Source organism: Psammomys obesus, unplaced genomic scaffold (genome assembly GCF_907164565.1).
Source record: "Psammomys obesus unplaced genomic scaffold, mPsaObe1.curated_primary_1811, whole genome shotgun sequence".
In the NCBI taxonomy this organism is placed as follows: Eukaryota; Metazoa; Chordata; class Mammalia; order Rodentia; family Muridae; genus Psammomys; species Psammomys obesus.
Genome location: NW_026591598.1, coordinates 12904841 through 12923242, shown reverse-complemented (window position 1 = coordinate 12923242; position 18402 = coordinate 12904841). Strand labels below are relative to the sequence as shown.

General features: G+C 50.5%; 1 protein-coding gene and 1 long non-coding RNA gene across 2 annotated transcripts in view; one reads left to right on the top strand and one right to left on the bottom strand.

Annotated features, from left to right (window-relative positions):
- Window positions 1–18402, bottom strand: part of LOC129679523 (blood group Rh(D) polypeptide-like) — a 31687-nt gene extending 13285 nt beyond the window's left edge. Inside the window, exons 1-3 of the mRNA XM_055610723.1 lie at window positions 18225–18402; window positions 7408–7606; window positions 3010–3160 (exon numbers count right to left, since the gene is read on the bottom strand). Of these exons, the coding sequence (XP_055466698.1) occupies window positions 3010–3160; window positions 7408–7606; window positions 18225–18402 (528 nt within the window). The remainder of the gene's footprint in view (window positions 1–3009; window positions 3161–7407; window positions 7607–18224) is intronic.
- Window positions 3075–6267, top strand: LOC129679524 (uncharacterized). The gene is made up of 3 exons (XR_008720561.1): window positions 3075–3145; window positions 5698–5908; window positions 6117–6267. It is a non-coding gene; the product is annotated as an uncharacterized LOC129679524 (long non-coding RNA).

Sequence of the window (18402 nt, the reverse complement as noted above, 5' to 3'; positions counted from 1 at the left end):
CTTGGTCAAGATGTCCTACTGGGCTGTCCTGGTATCTTACCCCACCCCCTCACATTTCTGCAGCACCCTCCTTTATTTTATTTTTCACCATAGAATTGGTTAATAACATGACACATCTTTTGCCCATTTCATTTTTTCTCTTTTTTTTTTTTTTTTTTTTTTGAGACAAGGTTTCTCTGTGTAACCTTGGCTGTCCTGGACTTGCTTTTGTAGACCAGGCTGGCCTTGAACTCACAGGGATCTGCCTGCCTCTGCCTCCCTGAGCGCTGGCGTTAAAGGCAGGCACCACCACACCTGGCTCTTTTTTATTCGTTCCTTCCAAAGCAGCAGTTTCCCTGAAGTTGCATTTTCCCGTGGTCACAAGAGTGACTGGTATGTGACAGGTACTCAGTAAAGCACTTGGTGGGTGGATGATGCTAAGGAGCCCTCTCTCGTGCATAAAAATGCAAGCTCCCCACTGATGCTGCCTCAGCCAAAGCCACCTTCACGGGCACTCCAGATTTCTGCAGTGACCTCCCAGCTGGACTTCCTGTTTCCACCCTTGTCCCTATTGAATATTCTCCGAGCAGCTTCCTCCTAAGGACCAGAAAGAGGACATGACTGTACTTTCTGTTCATAGAAGGTTGACGCAAGAGAACTCTGTGAGTTCAGGGCCAGCCTGGACTACAGAACTGAGACCCTGTCTTAGATCCACCTAAAATTGGAACTTGTATATAGTTCATTCTGTTGAACAGTTGCCTAGTATGGAAGGCAGGAAGGCAGGAAGGCAGGAAGGCAGGAAGGAAGGAAGGAAGGAAGGAAGGAAGGAAGGAAGGAAGGAAGGAAGGAGGGAGGGAAGGAAGGAGGAAAGAAAGAAAAGGAAGGAAGGAAGGAAGAAAGAAGGAAAGAAAGAGCATAAATATTTTGTGGGGGTGTAAAATGTACATTTCCAATGTCATTCAATATTAATTTTTTATTTCGAAATATAATTTTTATGTTACTGTATCTTTTAATAACATGCAACTACCTAGACAAAACTACCTATAACCTGGCATGTTATATAATGGATATAGAATTGTGAATTTGTTCTCAATTCTCTAGGTAGTCAACAAAACTTTAAAGGCAGTCAGTAGAATTCCACAGCCTTCCTTACTCTCCTTGGCCATATTTTATGTCTTTGAATTATTGGCAAGGACCACAGTATACCTCTTTGGGTTCCTAGATTCAGAACTTCAGCTCTGAGTGTACAGCGTGGAGTAACTGTAGAAAATACGAAAGGGCAGTGTAGGAGGCTTGAGTCGCGGCTAGAAGGGCACAGGGGATAGGGATTGATATGGGAGGGCCCAGACCCCTGTGGGCGGTGCCTGCACGGGTGGTCACGGTTCCTGAACCAGCGGTAAGCGGCCATCCTCCACGGCTTCCGCTACAACTCCTGCCTGGAGTTCCCCTCTCCTAATTTCCCTTCTTGGTGAACAGGAAGCTGTAAGCTGAAATAAGCCCTAGTTGTTTTGGTCAGTAATGAAACCATAATTAAGAGTCCCTCTTTCTCTTTTGATGTGTGATAGGTGTTTGGGGGTGTTCGTGCATATGTGTTCAGGTCTGAGCGAACAAGCAAGAAGAAGATAGCACGCACCCTGCTCAGTCTCTCTCCACCTTATTTCCTTGAGACAGGGTCTCTCACGGAGCCTAGAGCTGGGATGGCAGGCAGCCCAACCCAGCAAAGTCTATCTTCCCGTGCTGGGAATGTGAACTCAGATCCCCTGCTTTCGAGGCATCGCTCTTGCCCCCTGAGCCATCTCCCCAGCCCACCACACTTCTGCCATTTTGAAGATCTGTGGTATGTCAGTGAATAGATACAAGTACCCCCCAGGCCTCTGAGGCAGTGACGACGCCCACCTGGGGCAAATGAAGAGGCTGAGGCAAAGTTATTGTGGTGGGTACCATGGGGACTCTGCCGGGGGGAAAGTTGGGGTGCATACCCCGGTCTTTTTCTCCTGGCACAGGCTGAGACACTCGTGCCCAAATGGCCCTGCTGCTGTCACGCTGCCTGATGTGGGTACTTCCTGCCCCTCTCTGGGCATTGGCTTTCTCATCTATGAGGTAAGAAGGCTGGCCATCTCATCCCTCAGGGTCACGGTGGGGTCGGGGTTTGAGCCGAGGAACTGGGAGAGCCACTTGGACTGGCACCGTTACAGTGGGCTTCAAACCTCGACTTCCAAGAGTCCCCCCCAGCAGAAGGGGGGGGACTGGCCTTGCGTTGCCCTAAAGGAAGCCACTAAGGCTGGGTGTGGTGGCGCAGGCCTTTGCTCCCAGCTCTCTGGAGGCAGAAGCAGGTGGCCGGATCTCTAGGAGTTTGAGGTCAGCCTGGCCTACATAGCAAGTTCCAGGGCAGCCATGGCTACACAGTGAGACCCTGTCTCAATAAAACAAAAAACAAACCATCAAAATAAAGTAAGACACTCAACATGTAACTTTCACCAGGGCGACCCTGTGGGACAGCAACTCTTAGTTGTCGCCGACATCTGGACTCAGCTGAAACCCAAGAGGCTGGGTATTCCTGTGAGCAGTTTTTCTTGACTGAATCATTTGAAGAGGGAAGACCCCCCTTAAGTCTCAATCTTTTGAGGTGGGGAGATCCACCTTAAATCCGGGCCACTCCTTCTGGTGTGAGCTTGCTCTTTGCCTGCTCGCCCTCACTCTCACTGCCAAGTTTATTCCTTCACTGGCATTAGAGCCTACTCCTTCAGGATTCCAGCGTCTGCTGAAGACCAGCTAGGGCATCCGGCCTCATGGACTGAACGACTACTGGATTCCTGGACTTTCCTATATTTTGGGAGTTCACCTTATGCATCCCATAATAACCCTGTGTGGCCCCAGGCCTTCCCTTGCTGTGTTTAACCTTCAGCGGAGTTGAACCTCTTGCCGCCCCACTTGGGGCCTGTCCGTAGTTTTAAAACCGCGGCGCTTCATCCAGGTGGGACAGCGTCCTCCCTTCCCACCCTCTCCCAGGGCCCCCGGGACGGGACTCACGTGGAAGAACTTCCTGCTGACAGCACCCAAGGCACTGAAGGTCACCGCCTCTATCAGCACCATCGCGGACAGCTGCACCAAGTTGACCCTCCCCAGGACAGCGCAGGCCGAGATGAGCAGGGGCACGGTGCTCATGGTAGCGATCTGGAATCTGGGGGCGGGGGGGGGGGGGGAAGGGAGAGGAAGCGCGTGAGACAGAGCACCCCTGAATTCCACCCCTAACCCCACACTTCCTTCCCGCCGTCAGCGCCCCCAGATGCTCGCGAGGGGGCGCTCTCCACCAGCCGGCCCTCCACCGTCCTCCTTTCCCTCCTCGTGCCGGAGACAGGGTTGGGGAGTTTGGATGTGGGGCGAGCCTGGCTTCCCACGCCAATTCCACCACCCAAGCAGCCGGCTAACCAAACAGCGCGCCCATCTGTGAATTGAAAACGCCCCTGTTTGTTTCCCGGAGCTGCGGCCGGGGTTGGAAGGAAAGCTTTGGGGGGGGGGGGCGGTATAGACCACAAAGGCTGCCAGGCGCCCAAAGAGGGAACTCGGGAACGGAGGCAACTGCCAGCGTGGAGGCTGTCGAATCTTTCCTCCTGTGGACAAACATGCAGCGTGGAGATTCGGGTAGAGAAAAACTTTTTTTTTTCCTGTCTTCAGAGGTTTGGCTGGCGAGACACAGGCTTCCTAAGTCAGCTGTGCCAACTGGACTTATCATGGAGAGCTCCCTAGAGGAGGCGGTCTTCCCCTGAAGCCCGTCCTTCCTAGGGATTTCATGAGGCTGGCATCTGGATGCTGTTGAGATGCCTGAGGTTAAAGGTCAGGCCTCCAGAGGGAGGTGCTGTGTCCCTCGTGTCCCTCACTGTGTACAAGAGGGCATGCAGCTGGAAGGATGGCCACTACCTACTGAGAACAAGCACTGAGGTTCAGGCCCAGCTGGCCTAGATCTAAGCCCACATCCACCGGTGTAGACACAGCCTCCCCAGTGTTCACTGCTGTCCATGGGGCTGAGGACGTGAGGGAAAAAGTAAGGGAATGGGTCCTGTGTGGACCGGGAGTGGCTCAGTATATGGGCTAACTCGGCCAGGCATGGTGGCACACACCATGAGTTTGATTCCAACTCTTGGGAGGCAGAGGCAAGCAGATCTCTGTGTGTTCAAGGCCAGTTTAGTCTACAAAGTGAGTTCCTGGACAGCCAGGGATGGGGTCAGTGGCAGATGGCTTGCCTAGCCTTTGCAAGGTCCTGGTTTGATCCTCAGCAGCAGGTGTGCCGGGCGGTGGACATCACTCACTGAGAGATCCTTTTGTTTTCATTTTTCTTGCGATGAGCATTTGCCACGCCCTTACTGTGTGAGCAATCCTGAAGGCCTCTGCTCTACAAGGATTCATTTGGAACCCATTTGGTACCAAGCCAAACAGCACATGCTTGAGTCAGGCCAGGGAGCAGGGCAGGCAAAGCCCACTAGCCCAGCCCTGGCCTGACAGGCCGGCAGGTGCCCCTGTCCAACCCTGCAAAGCCAGTGCCAGCTAAGTCTCCGCTGGGAGGATCCGAATGGCTTCCTGTGGCATGTCAGCTGGGTGGCACAGAGGGGTAACAGGTCCCTGTGGACATCAATGTCCTGGAACACTGCTGTCCTAGTTTGCCTGGGTGCTGAAGGCTAACCTCTGTTTGACCTTAAACCAAGGCAGCAGCAGCCCCAGCCAAGGTTCACCACTGTCAGAAGCCCCCAGGGAGGCCTTTGACACAACCCGGGAGTCTCCAATCCCCGAAGGCAGTGGCTGCCCTCCAACTCGCTATGTGACTGGGGAAGACTTTGAACTTCTGATCTTTCCACCTCCACTTCTCAAGGGCTGGGGTGACAGAGCATGTCACCATGGCCAGTTTTTGCGCTGTTGAAATAGGACCCAGGGCTTCATGCATGTTAGGCAGGCGCCCTGCCCTGCTAACTCAGCTATATCCCCAACCCTCTACAAAATTTAAAAAGGGATGAACCATCTCTCTCTGTCTGGTTTGGTTTCTCTATGTAGCCCTGGCCATTCTGGACCAGGCTGGTCTCAAACCCACAGAGATCCACCTTTCTCTGCCTCTCAAGTGCTGGGATCAAAGGCAACTCGCCACCCCCCCCCCCCATGCCACCCTGCCCTTGAGAGGACTATTTTGTGCTCTACCTGTCTCTCCCCTTAGCTTCGGGACCCCAGCCACATGTCCTGTGCTCTCTGAGCCTTTATTTTCCTTGCCTGCGTATGACCGTAGACCCTAACTCTGGATGGACCAACCAGAACATCAGCGACGCGTCTGGCACAGTGTTTGGGTTCACAGAGAGCTGTCCAAAGACAACCCCCCTCCCCCGAAGGTAGAGCGAGGCCTATGAGGGACAGCTGGCATGGCCTTGACAGGGCCCAAGAAGTTCCCAAGACACAATGTTCTGAATCTTAGAAACTCAGGGTTGGATAAAACAACAACAAAACTTTTTGTGGGGGGCAGTGGTGAGAGTTGAGACATGGTCTCACCATGTAGCCTTGGCTGGCCTGGAACTCCCTGTGTAGACCAGGAGATCTGCCTGCCTCGCAAGTGCTGGGCACCCTCCTCCGGTACACTGGCACTCATGTGGGCAGAACATTTTATACATAATAAATAAATAAATCTTTAAAAAAAGAGAACCATCTTGTTTTTATTTATTTATTTGTTTATTATGAATGCAGTATCCTGCCTGCACATGAGCCAGGAGGCCAGAAGAGGGGACCAGATCTCACTATAGGTGGTTATGAGCCACCACGTGGTTGCTGGGAATTGAACTCAGGACCTCTGGAAGAACAACCAGCACTCTTAACCTCTGAGCCATCTCCCCAGTGCCAAGAATCATCTTGTTAGAAGGGACCCTCCAATGAGGACTTTTCTCCAACAAATTGGCCTGTGAGTATGTCTGTGGGGCATTTTCTTAATTGCTAATTAATGAGGGAAGACCCCCCACTGAGTGTGGGTGGTACCTGCTGGTATTAACCCAGATAAAAAGGGACTTGGCAGAAGGAGGCTCATTTGCCTCCCGCCCAGCCGGCCTTCCCTCTTGCTGCAGAATTGATCCATCTTGCTTCTGCTAATTCATTTGTTGATAAGTTTCCAGGCTTTCCTTTGTGGACTAAGGACATCACTCTCTAAGACTGAGCAAGCGCAAACAGGGTCGTCAGCCTCTGGACTGTGCCAGCTGCCGAGGTACCCAGCCTCAAGGATCAAGTAAATCAACCATGTTCTTTGCCTCTCGATTGTGAGACACCTGTTATCATAGTTTTAATGTAATCAAATTCAATAGATTCTTTTGTTTATGTTTAAATTTTTTTCTAAGACAGGGTTTCTCTGTATAGCTCTGGCTGTCATGGAACTCTCTCTGCAGGCCAAGCTGGCCTGGAACTCAGACATCTGCCTGCCTCTGCCTCCTGAGTGCCAGGATTAAAGGTGTGCACCACTACCACCCAGCTCAGTAAATTTTTTATATGACTATATTTAGATAGATAGATAGATAGATAGATAGATAGATAGATAGATAGACAGACATTGTTTGTGTATGTATATGTATATACACACACAATCATCCTGTTGGTTCTGTTCTTCTAGAGAACCCTGACTTACCTGTATCAATCTATCAGTCATCTGATCTCTATTAATCATCTGCCATGTATTAATCTGATATTCCCAGGTGATCACAGAGATTGTTCACCGAGCCCATGGTGCTCCTTCCTAATCAAAATTTGCCTGTCGCCTGGGGAACCACTATTCTACTTGGACTTCTGGAGTCATAGTTTGGTTTTGCCAGTTTGCACCATCTCATTTAAGTACATCTACATGGATCAATGTTATCGTAAAGAAAATAAAAGTATGATACTTCCCGTCAACTGGCATCTCAGAACTGACTCTTCCTCTGTTTCTCCTCCCTTTCTCCCTCTTCCCTCTCCTTCTCTCTCCTTCTCTGCCTCTTCCTCCTCCTCTTTCAGTTTCCTCCTTGAAGGCTGGGCATGGAATCCAGGATCATTGAATGTGCTAGGCAACTGCCTTGCCACCAAGGTACACGCCCAGGACACCCTGCTTTCTCTTTAAGACACTGCCTCTCTGGGTAACACTTCTGTTTGCTGTTTTGTTAGGTGGACTCTTTTTCATTACTTTTCTATGGACCTGTGTTGATCACCTGACTTTATACAATCAGAATCATTAATAACAAAATAGGGAGACTCGAGGGAAAGGCTATAGCTCCAGATATCCAGTAGGGTCCAATTAAATTAGATTTTTGTATATGCAGTGAAAATCTTGTAGAAAAAGCATGTCTTACCTATTTTGTATGTCAGAGATAGAGCTCACGAGCTTCTAGAACCTTCCTCTGTGCATTCCTCTGCACCCCAAATGACCCAGCTGCTTTCACTCACCTGCTCACAAGGCTTTTGTCTTTGCTTTCACCATTCCATTGGAAGTACTGGTACAGAAAATAGTTCATCAAGATTGTCCCTTGTACCCCGAGGGCCAACATGAAAAGGTTGAAGGCCACGCTGCTCCAGCCGTGTCTCCGTAAAGATGAGGAGAGGAACCCGAAGCCCAAGGCTGCCACAAGAGTCAAATCCTGGAAGACTGTGAAGGGGAAGGGGGGAGTGGACACAAAGGGAAAAGCGGTGAGAGTGGCCAGTGTGGCCACTGGAAGGGACATCTGAGATCATTTACGAGAACTTGGTGTGCACAGTGGCTACACAGAAAAACCTTGTCTCAAAAAAAAAAAAAAAAAAAAAAAAAAGGAGAACTTGTTAAATTGCCTCTCCTCTTTGAGCCTCAACTTTCTCATCTGAAAAAGGGGGAAATGACCACTCAGCCTGAGATGGGGGAAGGTGAGTTAAAGCTGGTGAAGAGCTTCAGGCAGGTAGGAAAGCACAGGGAAAAGGCAATGGTTATGAGGAATGAACACTATGACTCGGACAAGTGCAGTGTCATGGCCCCTGCTTGGCCCATCATTGGCACTCGGTGAAGGGAAAATTTCACTGGGGTTGTGGGGGCAGAATTCCGCCCTGGTCATGCACACTAAGATCTCAGCAGCTGAATAATCCAGGTGAGACAGAAATGAGAAGACAGAGGTGACTTCAGAGTCCCTGTGGCATGAGCCAAACCATCTTCATAAGAAGCAGGTAGGAAAAAATTATGTATTATTATAATATACTACATTTATAATACACACACACACACACACATAAATAAAACAACCTGGGTGTTGGTGGCAGCACACGAGAAGTGCTGGCGTGATGAGTCAGCAAGAAAAGGTACTTGGCGCTGGAGAGATGGCTCAGAGGTTAAGAACACTTGCTGTTCTTCCAGAGGTCCTGAGTTCAATTCCCAGCAACCACATGGTGGCTCATAGCATCTATAGTAAGATCTGATGTGCAGGCAGAATGTTATATAAATAATAAATAAATCTTAAAAAGAAAGAAAGAAAGAAAAGGTACTCATTTCACAAGCCTGGGTTTGGCTTCCTGAATCCATAGGGGAAGGAGTCCTGGAAGTTGTCCTCTGACCTCCACTAGGGCTCTCACACCCACATATTCACACAGGTGAGCACACACACATACAAATGATCAAAGTTTAAAAAAAAAAAAAAAAAAAAAGAAGCTGAGCAGCGGTGGCGCACGCCTTTAATCCCAGAACTCAGGATGCAGAGGAAGGAAGATCTGTGGGTTCCAGGCCAGCCTGGTCTGCAGAGTGAGTTCCAGAATGGCCAAGGCTACATAGAGAAACCCTGTCTCAAAGAAAATGAATGAAAGAAATAAGGAAAGGAAGGAAGGAAGGAAGGAAGGAAGGAAGGAAGGAAGGAAGGAAGTTGTCTCTTTGCCAGTTCTTGTGAGAGACTGGTGGGCCTCGGGGCTTGAGCAGGAACTGAAACAGGTGAAGCAAAAGTCATCCCAGAGGCCCCAGCAGAAGGATGAGGGGGCTACTTTCATGTGATTCCAGTTTTGAAAAATAATTAGCACATGTAAGCCAGAACCAGACAAACTTGGCTTTGGTGAGACTGGGCACTTCCCAGCTGTGTGGTCTGGGTGGCTCTGAGCTTCAGAGGAGCCCAGTATTTAATGGCCAGTGACGGCTGTTCTTGACCAGCAGCTTGCCTGGACTGAGAGGTCCCCAGGAGATCAGCAAACTGACTCTGGACAACTTAAGGATGCGTCTTGGCTCTGGACCCCACCCTGCGGCTCCCCTGCCTCCTGGCTGCTGCAAGGTGGGCATCCCTGCCCTAGAATGCCCCTCACCCATTACATCATCACCACAGCCCAGAAACAGCAGAAGCCAGGGGCCCACAAACTCGAAAGTGATCTTCCCCCCTCTAAACTGTTCCTTTAGGGTATTAGCCACAGCAGTAAAATAAAATTAAAAAAAGTCCAACTGGAAGTGGGTTGCTTTAGATAAAGCAGACAGAGCCGGGGTGGTCTTACCCTAAACCATTGGTTGGAGCCTTCACCCTAGTTTCAGTACTACCCTCTTCCAGTTCTCACCAGTGTAACAGGAACAATTCCACAAGTTCCTCAGACTCTCCCCGATGAAATGGGATGATACATGGAAAGACTGTTTTACCAGCAGACATTGATCATTTTCTTTTCTTTCTCTCTTTTTCTTTTCCTTTTTGAGACAGGGTTTCTCTGTGTAGCTCTGACTGTCCTGGACTTGCTTTGTAGACCAGGCTGGTCTCAAACTCAGAGATCTGCCTGCCTCTCCCTCCCTGAGTGCTGGGATCACAGGCATGTGTTGATTGTTTTTCTACATACCTGATGGCTGCACGGATTCCCCCCCACCGTGACTACTGTATGAGGTTTATGAGAAAATACTCATAACTCATCTTTTTTGCTATCTTCTTTTCATCAGTATGACTTTGTGCCAACAGTTTACAATCGCCTCTAGTTACTCACTCATTTCCCCCCTGTAAAACAGCTCACAGCCATTTATTATTTTAAAATAGTCCACCTGTCATGGTGGTGGTACAGACTGGTGACTGAAGGGCCAGAGGCAGGAGGATCAGAAATTTAAAGCCAGCCTGGGCTGCACTGTGTGTATATGTGTATGGGGGGTGGGAAATGGGATGGCTGGAGAGATGGCTCAGCGGTTAAGAGCCTTTTCTGCTTTGCAGAGGACCCAGGTTCAGTTCCCAGCACCCACGTGGTGGTGGCTCCCAAACACCTGTGATTCTCTTTCCAGCATACCTGATGCCTCCTCCGGCCTCTCTGCAGGCACTAAGCATGCCTATGGTGCACAGACATACATGGAGGCAAAACACTTATATTAAAAAATAAAATAAAATACACTAACTCCCCACCACCACCACCACACATTATCACCAAAAAACAACCGGATCCCTCTGAGGCCTTGGCTTATTAGGAAAAGGGGGCCGTCTGAGGACAAAAAGCCACAGCAGATGTCGCTCACTTATGATTACATACACATCCCACAAGCCTCTACAGTGGGCTGGCCCAGAATCCCAAAGTCCCTGGATGGCAGTGTATGCTTCACCTTTGACCTCATGCACAATGTTTAAAAAGCCACTGAGGACAGAGAGCCCCTCCCTCATGGCCACACCTAAGGTTCTTCCTAAAAAGAATGTTCTCTTCCATGCCTGTCTCACTCCCAGTGCGGTGGATCAGGCCTTCCTGTCTTCAGGGAGTGAAGCTGGGTGTCCCTCTCACTAGTCCTGTGGTCCCCCAGGGCTCCACAGAGTCAGCCCAGGGCTGGGGCTGTGGGTCTCAGCCAGCTCTGCAGAGAGCTTCCAGTTCATGGAGGTGACAAGCTGGAACTCATCAGAAGGCTCCACACTGGGCCCCTGCTGTCTTTGAACCTGGCGGTGGCATCAGCTGTCCAGTCCCCGACGGGTGCTCTGAACACTCCCACCTCTTCCTCTGTCTTCTTAAGTAGTGCTCAAAGCTGGACTCCAATCACATTAGGCTAAGCCCCTCCAGGACCCAAACTGTCAGGTGCCAAAGAAATCCGGGACAAATGGCTCTTTGAGGCGTGTCCATTAGCATAGCAAAGCCCACCATGGCCTCTGGGCTCCTCTCTGCTCTTCTCAAACCAGCCTGCTATCTAAACTTCTCCAGCCTACGGGGCAGGCTTCCCTTCCCATCCCCCAGCTTCTCTTTTCTATGTAAACCTGAAATTTTTGGCTACATGCTCTCTTGGGTTCTCGCTCTCTATCCACTTGCCCCACTCTCTCCTCTCTTCCTCTCTCACTCTTCCATCTCCGTTTTCTTGTACGGCCTAGTTCAGTCTGGACCCTTGATGATGCCTCTAGCTGTACTTTTCCTCTTAGCTACAGTAAAAACCTTGGCCTCATGCCAGGCATGGCCTTTAATCCCAAGCATTCTGGAGGCAGAGGCAGTTGGATCTCTGAGTGCTAGTCAGGCCTACAAACGGAATTCCCAGACAGCCAGGGCAGAGAAACCCTGCCTTGAAAAAAAAAAACAAAAAAACAAAAACAAACCAACAACAGCAACAATGAAACCTCCTCATTCTGCCTTGGAGTGTTCACGTCCTCCTTTTCATTCACAGACCACAGGGCAAGCCGACCTACCTGCTGTAAAATCACCACAGCTGATGGCTGTTACCACAGCGTAAACATGGTGCTGGCCACTCCAGCCTTCTGTGTGCAGGCACAGACTGGGGAACTCAGCCACGGACAATCTGCTTAATTGCACTTTTGGCAGTTTCTTTCCCAAGTCCCAGACAACAGAATGCCCCCCCACCACAAAAAAAAAAAATGGTGAGAGATATTTCCCCGCCTTCTATGCACAGTGAGATGTTTCCAAACGGTCTCTGAAGGAATTCGGGGCCATTGTGATGGGAAAGGCACTGCTGAAGCTATTTCTGTCCAGGGCCTGGCATGAGGCCAGAGAGAGCTGTTTACTAACCATCACCACAGGAGGAAATCACCTGCCTCAGGTCTCAGTCTTAGCTGTGCATACTGTTGGCCTGCAGGTGGTTGGTTCTGTTGGCCTGCCCCCAGGGACCCAGCAATCGCTCATGTCATGGACTGCCTGCAAGGTGCAAGTGTGTGCAGGCTGATAAAAGGACCACCAGCTACTCAGCCCTATCTCTGCTCTCTCTCTTCATTTCCTCTCTCCTCTGTGTGTTCTCCCCCGCCCCGCTCCCACTTTCTGTCTCCTCTGGATGGTGACTTGATGGACCCCCCTCTTGCGAGGTTGGCAAACCCTCCCAAGAGCTGCCTCCCAATAAGCCTGCATTTATACTCTCATTTGGCTTGAACGGGCAGGAGAATACCTTGTCACACACAGGATGGACATGCTCATTACCGGAAAGTTCCTTTGGTGTCAGAGGCCACTGAAAGGCACTTCCTTTTTAGAACACAGAGTGTCTGTCAGACATAGGCATTTAAAGGGTAAACACCCCTGAAGTCTGGAGCCTTAAGAGTTGTCATTCAGGAGACTGTACCGTCTCCCCTGACGTGGGTGGAAAGGAGGAAAGGTACGCTGGTGGGGTTCCTTCTCCTGTCCATCTTCCTGGCAATACTATAGTGTGGGGGGAGGAACATGGCATCCTTTGCACTTCCTCTTGGGGTGATCCAAATTTCCTCGGGAGCCAAGCAGGAAATGTGTGTCTGAAGGTAAGATGCACATTTGGGAATGAGAACTGTGGCCAGATGAAAAGCCTGGAAATATTTCAGTTGAGCCTATGGTTGCACATCGCCCCTAAACCTGCCTGCCACCTTGCAGCAGGTTTACTGAGGTTTGGAGGGGACTACCGGAGTGAGCTCGGTGACCTTCCCTCATGGCCACACAGCACAGGAGATTCTGAACTGGTACCGTGAGTGCCTTTCTGCCAGGAAGGCTGTCTCTCAGTCTGGCTTGAGCCTCAGTTTCCCTCTCCAGAAACCATAGCATTGGGCTTGATAGTCTCTGTGCCCTTTACAGCTCTGGGGTCATTCTGAAGATGAGGTTAGAGGAGGGTAGAGAGGAAGAGGGTAGAGTTGAGCCTGAATGAGAGGATGGGGTTGGGAAGAGGCATTTCCTGGCCCAGCTGCCACTGATGCCAGGTATGGAGGCCTCATAGGGTGGGGTCTGTTAGTTCACAAGCTGTCCCTCCCTCTCCGCCCCAGGAAGAGACCTGTGCCTTAAACTGGATGAAGAGACTTAGGGCAACAGTTTCCAGACAGCTCTTTCGCTGTTTTAGGAACCTGTGTAGTCAGTTCAGATCTTCACTGATAACATCTGGCCTCAGGCGCCCTCCCTGCCCCCACCAGGCTTTCCCATTTCCTCTCCAGCCTCCTGAGACTCCAGACTCACAATGACTCTTCTCAGGGCTCACTCCTGCCCCTTCCCACCCCCACCCCAGGTCTGAGTCCCCCTTAGGCTCGGGGCACCTCCCCGGCCATTAGCCTCAGCCTCTCAGAGCTACTCGGCCCCACGCCAGCCGCCAGCCGGGCCTGATAAACTGGTGGACGGCCAGGTGTTTGGGGTTTGATAAGGAGCTGAGAGGGTGGAGTCGGGGAGGAATTTTACTGCCTGAGTGAAATTTCAGAGCCCAGCAGCGAGACACAGGACTCAGTCCCCAAGACTGGTCCCACTTCTCAGCCTCACAGTCTGCCATAATCACCATTTATCTTTCTTGTTTTACAGGAGGAGGAGGGAGACACAGAGGGCCGCTATGACCTAGCACAGGTCACACAGGGAGACATACGTGTGTGCCACCTCCCAGATCATTGTTTATTTACGCCACGTCTGACCACTGAGTTTGCTGTCAGGGCTGAGGCCTGGTTCTCCCTGTGTGTCTCAGCTTCCTAATCTGTAAAATGGGTAGTGGCACCTGCTCCCTGGCTCTTGTTTGGTCTGGCGCTGTGACGGGGCAGGACCGGCTGCCCGATGGTCAGGTGTACTCTTTGGATGACAGTTCCCTCTCTGAGACTCCCATTTACATAACTGCAGCTCAGCCCTTGAATTATCTCCACACAGACCTTTTCCCTTTCCCCCTTCCGGTCCTGCCCACCCACTCTAGTCTCTTCTAATAGCCTGAGGAAACAAGACTTCAGGGAGGCACTCTAAAGCCTTGGGGGCCATAGCGCTCCGCACCATCTCCTTCCCCAGAGACTCTGCTCCCTCCCGAACCCCACCATCACGGAGCAATCTGGGAACAGAAACAGCTTTCCCTGAGAGGGAGGCCTCAGGTGTGGGGTACTCACTCCTCGCTGGGAAACCCCTCATGTTTTCCCATAACCCCTTTCCTTGCCCCAGGAGAGCAGGGGCCAATGGGTGGCTTACAAAGCAAAAGTCCCCAGGGATGGTACCCCCAGTTTGGCAGATGGGCTGTCTTTGGTAAACTGTTTCAGTAATGGCCCCCAGAGGAACATGCCTCTGGGTGGGGGTCACTCTCCTGTGAGTTTGCCCTTATAATTAGCGTCAGACAATCGGGTGTGGGTAGACATTGTACAAACACCCCCCCCCCCCCGTTTTGTTCTCATAAACTCCTCTGCTGTCATGTGACGTCTAGGGTAGCCTGATGGGAAACCAACTGCTCGCCAGAAGGAAACGAGGCCAGGTGGAGCCATCTTGCCCCAGTTAACCTTCTAGGTTTTGGACAGGGGTGTGACCCTGAGTGAAACTGCCAGCTGCGTGATGCCCACTTGCACGGTTGGTTTATTTGTGTGTGTGTGTGTGTGTGTGTGTGTGTGTGTGTGTGTGTGTGTGTGTGATAGGTTTCTCTGTGTAGCCCTGGCTGTCCTGGAACTCACTATGTAAATAAGGCTGGCCTTGAACTCAGAGACCCACCTGCCTCTGCTTCCAGAGTGCTGGGATTAAAGGCATGTGCCACTACCACCTGGCTTGACATGGTCGCTTCTTTCAGGCACTGACATTGGGGATGGTTGTTACACAGCTGTAGATGACCGACAGAGTCGGCTTCCCTGAAGCATCTCACAGACATCTCCACCTCCGGGCCAGAACGAACATATCACTGTTCATTTACACCACATCTGGCCTCTGTTTTTGTGTCTCTTAAGAACTGGCACAGAGTGGTAGTTTGAATGAGAACAGCCTCTGCAGGCTTACAGAGTAATTGGTCCTTTGTTGGTGAAACTGCTTGAGCATGGTTAGGAGGTGAGGCCATGTTGGAGGCTCTGTGTTACAGGGTCAGGCTCTGTGTTACAGGGTCAGGCTTTGAGGCTTGAAATGCCTCCTGCCATCTCTAGTGTACTCCGGGCGCCTGCTTGAGATCAGAAGTGTGAGCGCTCAGCGTTCCTGCCTCCACGCCCTCATTCCACCAACATGGACTCTAACCGTCCAGAAGGGCAGACCGATCAAATGCTTTCTTTCATAAGTTGCCTCCGTCACGGTGTTTCATCACAGTGATAGAGGATCAATAGAAACTAAGGCGCACAGCTGTAGTCCAGCCACAGGTTGGAGACATTCCCGGCCCTTCTCTTTCCCCACGTGTAGGTGATTTCATCTCCTAAATGTGGCTTGAGGCTGACTCTGCTCCCGCTCTCCCACCCTGTGCCCATTTGGCTCCATTACAGGTCAGCAGAACAAGGAGCGTGCACCTTGGAAGATGTCCAAGACAGTCCTTACAGGCTGCTGGAAGAAAAGATTAGCACCTCCAGTTTTATGTTTTTATCTAAGTCTTTATCTATATATATTAGTTCTTTCTTTTCTGCTTTTTGAGACAGGGTTTCTCTGTGTAGCGTTGGCTGTCCTGGACTCGCTTTGTAGGCAGGCTGGCTTCAAACTCATGGAGATCCGCCTGCCTTTGCCTCCCAGAATGCTGGGACTACAGGCATGCACCTCTGGGCCCGGCTGTAGTTTGTTCTTTATTTTTTTTTTTTTAAGTCAGTATTTCTCTGTGTAACAACCCTCGCTGCCCTGGCACTCTTTGTAGACCAGGCTGGCCTCAAACTCATAGAGATCCACCTGCCTCTGCCTCCTCAGTACTAGGATTAAAGGGGTGTGCCACAATGTCTGGATTTGAAAAAAAATGTTTTTTACATGGTAATTTTTTAAATCCTTGTTATTCGTTCATTTAAAATTATTATTATTATTATTATTATTATTATTATTATTATTATTATTCCTGGTGTGGGGGGATTTAAAGAGGGCATTAGAAGCCTTAGACTTGGAGTTACAGATGTGCGTGGTGGGAACTGAAGTTGGGTGGGTCCTCTGGCTTTTAACCGCTGCATCACCTCTCTCGCCCTATCTATATCTTTTTAGATTTCTGTTTCATCACAGAACTTTTAAAAAAATAATTTATTATTTGTTTTTTTATTATATGTATGTTGGTGCTCTCACTGCATTGGTGCCTGTCTGTGAGAGTGCTGGATCCCCTGGAACTGGAATTAGAGTTCTGAGCTGCCATGTGGGTGCTGGGAATTGAATCCGGGTCCTCTGGGAAGAACAGCCAGGGCTCTTAACCACTGAGCCATCTCTCCAGCCCCCTTATTAAGAATTACATTTGTTTGTTTGTTTGTTTGTTTGTTTAGAACATGCAGAAGTTGAGGTCAACCTGCAGACACTAGTTTGTCTGATTGGCTCCCACCTACTGTTTAGGGGACAAGTGGCTCAGCCCTACTGTGACAGAGGCCATGAGACATACTGTTCAGACACAAGCAAACAAACCCAGCATGCCTGACTGTCAACCCGATGTGCCAATGCCTGCTGAATGACCGTGGGCCAATGACAACAGCAGAGTACCGACTTCCTCAGTAAGAAATCGAGGGCGTAGCAGCGCCTCCTTGGGTTGCTGTGAAGATCCAACCGGAAGCTGTTTGAATAGTGCCTGCTGTACAGCAAAGGCTCAATAAAGACCGACTGCCCAATCCCTGCTTCCAGACCCCACGCTGGGTGCAATACTCAAGTCAGTGGAGGAACAGGGCTGAGCGGAGTTAAAATAAACATTGGGTTGGATTTAACAGGAGTGAGTGAGTGAGCCGGTCGATGGTGGTGCACACCTTTAATCCTGGCACGCCAGAGACAGCGGCAAGTGAATCTCTCTGAGTTCAAGACCTGCCTGGTCTGCTAGTTCTAGGACAGCCAGGAATACATAGAGAAACCGTGCCTTAAAAGACATTAAAAAAAAAAAAAAAGCACATGCGCGCGCGCGCACACACACACACACACACACACACACACACACACACAGGAGGAATTGGAACTGTGCCAGGAGCCTCTGGCTTCACCTCTGCTTCCAGCTAATTGGTCAGTTCACACTGCAGAGGACCAAACCCCGACTCTGCCAGACTCAGGCTCTGTCACTGGGACACCCCTCAAGGAGCCCATCTGTTTATCCTGAGCATCCTGTCAGGGAGAGGAGAGGCCTCAGACATGCCGAGATGGTTTGTACAGAAGCGAACACACTCCACTGTGGTCGTGTGACTTACCCAAGTCGCCCTCATCACAGCCACACATGAAAGAACCGTCTCTAAACTCCCCTGCAGTCACTCATTTTGGTTCTAAATTCACACCCGAGGCAGGCTTCCCAGCCTTGGAGAGGGTCAGGGAACAGGAGGGATGGAGTATAGAAAAGAGCCAGCAAGCGGGGCTGGAGATGCAGTGAGGGTCTCGTTCTTGCAGAGGACCAGTGTTCGGTTCCCAGCACCCCCCACCAACTGACTCACTATTATAACTCCAGTTCCTAGGGGATGTGGGGCCTCTGGCCCCGAAGGGGCTCTACATTCATATCCACACCCCCACACACAATTAAAAAGGAGGGAGACACCCTACCACACAACACAGTGACAGTCATCGCACAAAGAGAGAAGGGGAGCAGAAACTAAAACATCGTAAGGACAGGGAATTCAGGACCAAAGGCAAGCAGCTCTGTGCCCAAAAATCCAGGTGGGGCTCACGGAGGACAGAAATCAGGTGCACTCCTGAAGCTCAGCCCACACTGTCTCCACACAACCGACGGAAGGGCTGGAAATCCTTTCTTTTTTTTTTTTTTAGAATAATTTATTTTACGTGCATTAGCATGAATGTGTCATTCAGTATGAATGTGTACGATTCCTTGGACAGTTGTGAGCTGCCATGTGGGTGCTGGAATTGAACCAGGGTCCTTTAAGGAAGAGCAGGCAGTGCTCTTAACCACTGAGCCATCTCCCCAGCCCCTGGAAATCCTTTCTTTGGGAATGCTGTAGAAAGGAGTGCCTGTACCCTTGGAGAGCTGAAGACCTCCCCTCCCCTCAGCCCCTTCCCCCCTTTGACCCCTCTCCCAGGCACCTCACCTCGATAGTGCTCCAAGAACTTGTTATCCACCTGATCCACCGAGGGAGAGGGAAGAGAGGAAGAGGAAGAGGAAGTCTGATAGGGGATGAAATAAAAGAGAGGAATGAAAGCCGCCTGCAGCAGGAGGGCCCCCAGCGGCAGGCAGCAGCGCAGGGACCGTGGGTACTTAGAACCCAT